The sequence below is a fragment of the Aplysia californica genome, unplaced genomic scaffold (genome assembly GCF_000002075.1).
Source record: "Aplysia californica isolate F4 #8 unplaced genomic scaffold, AplCal3.0 scaffold00098, whole genome shotgun sequence".
NCBI classification, from domain to species: Eukaryota; Metazoa; Mollusca; class Gastropoda; order Aplysiida; family Aplysiidae; genus Aplysia; species Aplysia californica.
This window is the reverse complement of record NW_004797368.1, coordinates 1558000-1567998: the sequence shown is the minus strand read 5'-3', so window position 1 is coordinate 1567998 and position 9999 is coordinate 1558000. Positions and strand designations below refer to the sequence as shown.

The 9999-nt window shown below is 38.7% G+C and overlaps 1 protein-coding gene across 1 annotated transcript in view; it reads right to left on the bottom strand.

Moving 5' to 3' along the window:
- Window positions 1-9993, bottom strand: part of LOC101852231 (decapping and exoribonuclease protein-like) — a 19112-nt gene extending 9119 nt beyond the window's left edge. The window contains exons 1-2 of the mRNA XM_005095254.3: window positions 9402-9993; window positions 3438-3628 (exon numbers count right to left, since the gene is read on the bottom strand). Of these exons, the coding sequence (XP_005095311.1) occupies window positions 3438-3628; window positions 9402-9784 (574 nt within the window). The 5' untranslated portion in view covers window positions 9785-9993. The remainder of the gene's footprint in view (window positions 1-3437; window positions 3629-9401) is intronic.
- Window positions 9994-9999: the final 6 nt, after the last annotated feature.

Here is a 9999-nt window from a genome sequence, read left to right as displayed (position 1 = left end):
CATTCATGCTGTATGCCAATTTAAAGCTGAATAAATCCTGCATCATCTGACACAATAATATTTCACTTATGTAAAGAGATGCTCGAGATATGGTCATTTAAAATTGACCTTAAAAACCCAGGCTTGGCAAAATTGGGCGAAATCAAAGAAACGTAAGAGTGTGTTCATGCGTGTATTGGGGTTCATCAACGTTGGTAGAATGGATATGTATTGAATATCAAATGAAAAGAAATATTATTGTCTCTGCAATGAGCGGCATGTTCTGAAATATATTTTCAAACAAGTTGGAAAACTGACTACTTACAAATACCATGCTGAACTCAGACTTAACATTGCATATGCTCATTAGTATGCTTTTGTTTTTGTTTAGGAGCTATTGGTCTTCTTGTAGAGCACACACCTTTTAGAACATGGCTGTGTAAGTTAGATTTAGGAAAAATCATCTGTCAGTGAGAGCAGAGGCCACGAAACTGCCATTTTTGGTGTGGTGGGACGGAATGAACAAAATCGTCCGCATGTGAATCATCGGATGGCTTGCTGTAGCTGACTACATCGTGCAAGTGTTGGAATGTCATGTCTTACCCTTATTTCCCTCATATTGTCATTCAAGTAGACATCTCTATCCATGGCCAAATCACTTTCTAAATGGGCCAATATTATCACGAGACAATTCTTTGAAAATTATATCATATCAACGTTGGAGTATAGTCACCAGTAAATAGCCCGATATGAATCCTACAGGTATGTGAAATCCCATGCAACAGCATCTGAAGAAAATTGACGTTGCTCCCAATTCAAACCCTTCGTTTGCAACCGTCTGTGACATCTGGGATGAAATGACTGATAATTGTCCAAAATTTAGCAGAGTCGATGCCCTATGGGTTCTTGCACTACACAAAACCAATGGCTCCTACACAAAATCACAATGAGTACAATATTTAATGTTAAGTCCAAGTTTTTGTGGTATTTGTGATTACTCTGTTTTCTGTTTTGTTTGAAATTGAAACTATCGACAATAAATATTGTTTATTTCTGAGAAACAAATTCTCCATTCATTGGATATGCAATGTATGTCCATTCTATCAATATTGATGGTCTCCAATACACGCGCGAAAACAACGTTTCTGTGATTTCGCACAATTTTTGCCAAGCCTGATTGTTTACGGTCAATTTTGAGTGATCATAGTATTATATCGAGCATCTCTTAACATAGAATAAATATTATTATGTCAGATGATGCAGAATTTATTTAGCTTTAAATTGGTACGTTATATGAGTGGGTAGTGCAAGGCTTTAACCCGATTATTGGGTGATTACATTATCAAGTTTCTTTTGGAACCCACTGTATAATACATGTGCGGGTGTGTTACACCCAGTTGTCGGTCAAAGGGATATAAATAGGTTGCCATGAAAAGGGTTAATATGTAAAGCCCAAGTAACTCTCAGCGATAAATCGTATTACATTCTTCGTATAGTAGAACTGTCAGATTGATCAAACTCCATTCTCATTCTGTTTAAACGTTCCATTTTATAGTGTCCAATTCCCTTTAAATTGGGGGAGATTCCTTCTTCTTGAGCCAGATGACTCTTCGCAACAGTTTGCCTGCATTCTGTGTGTTGTTACTCAACAAACGTAAAAAGAGGCCCACGAAGTTATTAGTTGCAAAATTCTAATGACACAAGCTCTCCCTACGCCCTCTTTTAATAATTTGTTATTGTAGTCTCAGGACTTAATCGTGCACAGACATTCGAGGGATCTGTAGGCCTCAACATCTCAATAAAGAGAATAAGAGATTCTTTCGACCAAGTCACAATAGGCCTACTGTACACTGTTCAGTGACTGTGCAGTAGTAGATAGTAGACATCTAGCCTAGTGTGCAGTGTGTAGTCCTAACAGCTTTGACGTCAGATGCACTTACAACGCACTGGGTGACCTTGATACCTAACTTTATATTGAAAATAGATAATTGAAAAAAAAGTTGCTCAAGTTTTAAAATATGGCATAAAATCAGGTTCCACGAGAGCAACTTTGCTTATTTTGATACGCCGATTTCGAAAATGAAATCAGTTTTAGCTGCGATAATTATTTTGAAAATTCTGCGAGCAAAGTTTAATCCCGTGGGGCGGCAAACTTCAAAGGAATTTTGTCTCACAGCCTCCCACGTGTCACTTCCCACTGAAGGTGTGGGGGGGGGGGTGTCTGTTATGAGATCAGTTAAAAAGTGACTGTTGTCTGTCCTCTTTATGATAGGAAAATACTACAAGATGCAATCTTGGTAGAATCTATATAATACTTCTTTTTGTGATCTTCTAAATCCAGCAAGAAAAACAGTCAACCGCGAATTATTTTGTTAATTTGGACACCCTGGTTCCGATTTTGATATTATTTTTACGATTAGACATAGTTTTAAATGTTTTATTTAACAATCTTTTTGTCGGGCCGCGGGTGTATCGATACCATCATCAATACCATCACGACGGCTACCAAAGATTAGTTATTTCCTTAGATTAAGAGTCCGTGGCAACTGAAAATTTACATTTATTGTACCTTTAATCAACGCTTAGGGCAGTCGCTGTTCCCCGGACAAATTTTTTCCTGTTTTTAAAAATAGAGTCGCTGTTCCCCGGTGCTCCGGAAGTTTATAATTATAAAGTAGTGACGTTTTAACGCCTGCTTAAATCACTCCATAAACTGCTCACTGGGATTGTGGTCTAGCTAACGTGAGGAAATGTTTATGTCCACTGTCCATTCCTCAACGGGAAAAGAAAAAAAAACGTTTTCGAGAACAGAAAGACATCATACAACACAACAATAGAAAAGAACCCCTCTGAAATGATCTATTCTCATAGTTTCGGGAACAAAGGTGAGGCAGCGTTGTGGAGTCAGGCTCTCGTCAAAAATAATCAAAATGAAGAAACTTGCATTTTTCTGCAGGTTTGTGAAGCTTTATCAAAATTTTGTTTTTTGGTTCAACACCTTTCATGACCATTAAAGAACTCATTTCTGGGTGGATTTTTCTGAAAAGCGTTGATTAAAGGTACAATAAATGTAAATTTTCAGTTGCCACGGACTCTTAATCTAAGGAAATAACTAATCTTTGGTAGCCGTTTTCTCACTAATTTTACCTCTGAAAACAGGTGACCCCCACCTCCTTCATTCGCAAAAATCTCAACTTGCAATCAAGATAAATGGATATTTTGTTCATCCAAATAAAGACAAGTGAACAAGCTTTAAGATGATACCAATAACTCTACATGCTCAAAAGTTGATGAGAGCTTGATTCTACCACGCTGCCTCACAAAATTAAGGCATTTTTTCCATAAAGTTTCCCGATGTGTTTTTATTCCCAGCTTCAGACTCAAGCGTAATTCACCTGGCTAGGAAAGTCAGATTCAACACATCGGATTACCGAATGGCACAGACATGGATTACTTACCTGCAGTGACGTATTGCTCGAATCTATAGCCCCACACATTCGCTTCCCCGGTGAAGGGATAATCACCCTCACACAAAAAGTATGTGCCTCGGAACTTGATGACAGACAACTCAAGCACATTGTTGTTTTCATAAGGCACACAAAGCACTCGGCTGACCAGACCTCTGGTGCAAACAAAATCTGGAGACAAACTGGGTAAGAAAGAATAAATGAGACAAAACAAAGGAACGTAACTCGTGTTCCTACCTAAGCCGTCAAACACTAGCACGACCAAGCAATGGAGATGAGTCCTGACAGCAAGGTCCACAACGTACATGTACTCATTTCATAACTTGAGGTTTTGGTGCACTAGGTACTTGGAACATTTGGGGGGGGGGGGGGGGGGGTTCATGGCCTAGAGGTTAAGGTGTTCACCTGTCATTCAAAGGTCCCGGGTTCGAATCCTGGTGGCAACCGAAACATTTTCTTCTCTAAAATTGTCTTCTTTCCCTTATTTTCCTGCTGTCCACCAATGTTCTGTTGTCTGATTTCGTCTCCATTCTCTGCCCCCACCCCCTCACCTCCTTTGTCCCCTCAGGGCTCCCGACTCTTTCTGCAGCCTTTCTACAGCTCCTTTTTGGCTCCTTTTTACTGCTATCTTTCAGCCACACCCCTGATCTTCTAGTAGGAAAAATCTACACCTAGCCTCCTAAGACAAGGGCGAAAAATCTCGGAGGTCCCGTATGCAAGTTGCCCACATGAAAGATCCCTGGGCGGTCTAAAATCGATTAGAGTAGGCTTGAGCAGCCACCCGGGCAAAATTCAAAATTTCATACCAACTGAAAATGTTTAATGAGTCCCGCGAGCTCATGTGACCTTATGCAATTGCAAGCACCGCAAAACACTTACCAACCCCCCCCCCCCCCTAAATTTTTAAAAAATGTCTTTTTTAAATGAAAACATTTCACAATTAGAGGCTTGGTCCATTACGTGCATGCCCTCATTTCATACTTGGAGGTTTTGGTACAGCTGAAAAGAGGACAAAATCCCCTTTCATTAGCCACCAAGTTCAACTGAATACAGTGATATTTAATGAAACGAACAGTGGTTTAATATTGGAACGGTTTACTGTCTTGAGGCACAATACTAAGCCATTTACAATTTACATCAGCAAAAGTCGCAACTGGCGACTGATAAAAATAGCAATAAAGAAAAGACAAATGCAATTCTTAGCGGTAGGCCTAGTTATCTTTGTCGAGATAACAACAAATAACAACTGATAACAACAGATAACAACTGATTACAACAAATAACCACTGACAACAACTGATAACAACAAATAACAACTGACTACCTTAAAAAAAACAAGTAAAAGTAACTAAATTAGGACGTTTGTGTTGACATTTGTCGTTATTTTATTTTTATCAGTTGTTATTTGTTGTTATCAGTATCAGTTGTTATTTGTTGTTATCAGTATCAGTTGTTATTTGTTGTTATCAGTATCAGTTGTTATTTGTTGTTATCAGTATCAGTTGTTATTTTTTGTTATCTGTTATACCAGTATTTATCTTTGTCGAGATAACAACAAATAACAACTGATAACAACAAATAACAACTGACTACCTTAAAAAGCAAGTTAATGTAACTAAATTACCACGTTTGGGTAGATATTTGTCGATCGAAAGGAACAATTTATCGGGGGGAAAAAAAACATTAGGACATTTGTGTTGATATTTGTTGTTATTTTATTGTTGTCTGTTGTTATTTCTGTTATCAGTTGTTATTTGTTGTTATCAGTTGTTTTCTGTTTTTATCAGTTGTTATTTGTTGTTATCTCGACAAAGATAAATACCATTTCTTAGGGTGACATCTGAATGATCTACAGACATTGAATTTCTTGATCTCCTTGACTTGAAAAAACAAACTGAAATTTATTTTTTCCCCCCATCAATACCTCTAACCAAACTGTTGCCTTAAAAATCTACAGCTTGTCACGGACATTTTGAATAGAAATCTAGCATGTTTCCAAGTCGACTCTTTGGACCTGCCATTCAACATTGAGTTTCAATTGATTGATTGTTTGTGTCTTGACTCTGAATTTAAAACGCGAAATAGTATAGGCGGTTCAAGTCGAGGTAATGTGGTTACCATTCATTTGTAAGCTCTCCGAAGATAAGTTGTTTCCCAAACCTTTCTTGCAACCATGCTAGGGCCACTCTTTACGTGTGGAGCGTTGCCCCATCACACTGCAAACTTTTCAACAACATAGCCCTTTTTCCTCATCAAATTTTTCCTAAACTTTCTCAACACGGTGAATTATAGGCCTATCTATCTGATACAACTGACAGTCATGGTTTTACCATCCTTGTCTTGAGACAACAACGGGCAAGTCACGCCCTTGAAGCTGAATGCTTTTAAGAAATAATGCTCGTTTTGTGTTTTTTTTTTACCCAATGTTCGTTAATATTTTAAAAAGTTGATAGTTCTCGAAAGCATGGACTGATTATAATAATATATTTATTATATCATTTTAGGTCCTCTTGGTTGAAGCCTATTCGTTTGAATCTTTAAAAAAAAAATTGAAGCAAATGATAATAAACGAGCTATTGCCCTTTCATCATCATCCGGTGCCTTGCCGACTGGCGTGGGCGATCATGGACCTCCACTTCCATCTGTCTTTCGAAGCAGCAATGGTGTCTGTTGTTCTTGCTGCTCCCAACCATGTTGTCATCTTGTCCAGTATCTTTTCCCTCTGTCTGCCTCTACCTCTCTTTCCATCAAACTTTCCTGTTGTTACAATGTTCTCTAATGCTTCTTTCCGCATTGTGTGTCCGAAAAAATTTGCCTGTCGTTTTCTTATATTCGTGATAAGTTGTTTTCTATAATTTGTTTCAACCAGGACTTCTTCATTTGTTTTTCTAGCTGTCCATGGGATACGTAGCATGCGTCTCATGAACCACAACTCTGCCGCAACAATTGTTTTTTCCAGCTGTTTATTGATTGTCCATGCTTCGCACCCGTATAATAGGATTGGCTCGATGTAGCTTTTCAATACTCTTTTCCTCATTTCCAGTGACAGATTGATGTTTGTTAGTATCTGTTTCATCTTGTGGAAGGTTGCTTTTGCTTGGCAAATGCGGCTTTTAATTTCGATGTGACATCTACCATCTGATGATATAATGGTCCCCAAATATCTAAAATGTTGTACTTGCTTGAGGGTGGTATCATTGATTTTGATATTGCATGTTGGGATTGGAGTATTTCTGCTTATCACCATCGTTTCGGTTTTCTTGATGTTTAGGTTTAAGCCCATGTTGTCACTCTCTTGTACGATGACATTTAATAGATTCTGCAGGTGTTCTTCATCTTCTGCTATTAGGACTGTGTCATCTGCATATCTTAGATTGTTTATATTATGTCCCCCTATCGAGATACCAAGCATTTCTTCTATGTGTCTCATGATATTTTCACTATACAGGGAGAACAAGTCTGGAGAAAGTACACATCCTTGTCTGACTCCTCTTTCAATCTGTATGTATTCGCTGATGTCGTTTTCTATTCTCATTGCAGCCGTTTGATCCCAGTACATGTTTTTGATAATCCGTAAGTCCTTCCCGTCGATATTAAGAACTTTATTGCCCTTTACCTGGGTCTTTTTTTTAGATTTTCATGTCAGAAAAGATTTTTATCTCTATTTTAAGAATATTTTAGTTCTTTTTTTAAAACTGCTCCATCTAAAGGCTACTCATTATCTCCCGGCCACTTAAATATTTTACAGGTTGTTGGATGAGTGTGGTGCACTTCTGCTATCTCAAAGGGAGTTTTTGTTTTGTTCCGTTGCTCTTGAACTTTTTAAAGAAAAAACAAACAAAAAGAAACAAATCGTATGATTTCTGACCTCTTGGTCTTAATGACTCAAAACGGCAAAAAATATCACAGATACAACTTTGTAATTCTGATGTAGCTCATTGGCTTTGACAATTCTTTGGAACACGGTCAGTTTAAAGATTTTCTAATTGAATACCAGATCCTGTAAAGTTCTGTTCAGGCTGGTGAAGTTCAAAGGGCAAGCTGCTTATAGATACTTCTAGCTCTGCCATACGCTCACAAAATGTGAGGCAGCGTGGTGGAATCAGGCTCTCGTCAATTTTTGGGCATGTATAGTTATTGGTATCGTCTTAAAGATTGTTCACTTGTCTTTATTTGGACGAAAAAACTATCCAATTATCTTGAAGACAAGTCGAGATATTTGCGAAAGAAGGAGGTGGGGGTCACTTGTTTTCAGAGGTAAAATTAGTGAGAAAATTGCCGCCAAAGATTAGTTATTTCCTTAGCTTAAGAGTCCGTGGTAACTGAAAATTAAAATTTGTTGTGCCTTTAATCAACGTTTTTAAAAAAAATCCACACAGAAATGAGTTTTTTAATGGGAATGAAAGGTGTTGAGCCAAAAAACAAAAAGTTGATAAAAATTCACAAACCTGCGGAAAAATGCAAGTTTCTTCACTTTAATTATTTTGACGAGAGCCTGATTCCACCGCGCTGCCTCACAAAATGTCTTCTTTTTTTTTTTACAGTAGTTTCGAGAAGAAGAGGTTTTCTGTTTGTGTAAACATTTTAAAAAGGTGTTCTTTCTAAATTTAAATTCTAATTTATTCAAAAACTACTCACTATTTCACTGTGACTTTTTTTCCACTCAAGTAGGCTTTCCATTTCGCAAATAAAAAATAGTTGAAGCCAAAAATGAAAACAGGGGCTTTGTCAGCTAACCGCAGAACTGCTAATAGCTTAGTTAAATCTGCGGACCTAGATCTGCTGTAGTTATTCGCACAGGGCTTATCCTATTCTTCTTCTGGAGAAACGAAAGAGAGCTTCAAAATAAAGACTCCAGCGCCATCTGGAGAACTGCACGGACTTCTGTCAACACTTTTCGGGCTGAGTGAGCAATCTTGTTATGTGCTGTTTTTGGTAGGGATAGATCTAATTCTAATTGTGCAATGCGATACGAACCTTCCCCCCCCCCCCCCCCCCCACTCAAATAGGAAATCAAGTTGTGTATTGTGTCAATGATAATGACTCAGATCTCTCTTTTTTTTCTTTTTTTTTTCTTCCCCTTCCGCCTTGAAGGAGAGAGAGAGACAGAGAGAGAGAGAGAGAGAGAGAGAGAGAGAGAGAGAGAGAGAGAGAGAGAGAGAGAGAGAGAGAGAGAGAGAGAGAGAGAGAGAGAGAGAGAGAGAGTAGTGTATGCTTTAACCCTAAAACTTAAACAAGTATGATATTCTACTAGTTAGTGTACAGTTGTTTTAACATTTAAAGCCTTTGTCAAAAGGTGGGATACCCGGGAGTGACAAACGAGGTCCAAAATCAACGTAGGCTCGGCCCTGTGCGAATAGAATTATTTCTTATTCGCACACCAGGTGTGAAAAATCACTTCCATATCGATTATAGGGCCTTCAATTTTATAAACTTTTTAGATATTTCAGTCAAAGTGAAAATGTTGAAGTTCATGTCGGAGGAAAACTGAAGTCCTGGAAGGCGAGGTTATTTTCTCTAGGCGCCACGTCATTTCCAGGAATCGGACGACACGTCACGTCCAAAAATCAGGAGCGGTTAGCGGACGTGGAAAGTAGAGGAGGTTGGGAGCGAGGGTGGTAAGGCTGCGGGTACGGTGAGAGGCGGTGGGCGGTGTCGGTCTAGGAAGGAGCGGGGGGCATTAAGCAGGTTTGTCGATAACAAGCCGTGCGTCACATGCACACATTCTCTGATAACAAAACACGCTGCAGACAGTATAATGTGCCCTTGCCTCAACATAGCGTGATAAATTCTGAACTGACATGCTTTCATTTTGAATTAGTTTAATTTTTATCATAAACAGAGAAGACAGATCAGAGACGTGGGTGTCCATAATTTGGTTCAGCGCTGGTTTTAATACATTTGAAGTAAACTAGATCTATTACTGGAAAAAGATGTGTCCTAACTAAGACAAACCTGTGGAATCGGCCGTTCCCTTTTGGGCGAGAACCGTGTGTTTTTGCTGGCTTTTCCATCAGAAATCTGTTCTTGTCCTCCACAATCCACTGAAGAAATGTTTTATACTTCTCTCTATTGTCCGTCTCGTCTCGCTGTATCGCGTCCTCAGTGCCACTCGTCACATCAAACCTAACATTTTTATTATCTTCCGGAGGGACATATTTTCTCAGCTGCCGGGCATCATGATGAAACTTCCCTTCGTTGTCAATACTATAGTTTCCTATTTCTCTTTGCTCGGTGAAGATAGGGCTGGGAGTCTTCTTATAATCCGGTATACGTGTCGATAACCTTGACGGATCACCACTCGCACCCTGTTGTCTTGGTCTGGCCCCTTGATCCATTGTCACCACAAGATATCGGTCTTTATTTTAAAAAACAAAGTTTGTCACCAAAAATTATTTTCTTTATTTCACAAACAAGATTGTCGGCACAAAATAATCTGTCTTTACTGTGCAAACAAGACTGTAATAAAAAAAAATCAGCTTTATTTCCCGAACAAATCAAAGTGTAGCAATGGCAGTCTACACGACACCACATTCCAAGCCAGTGTCTCTCG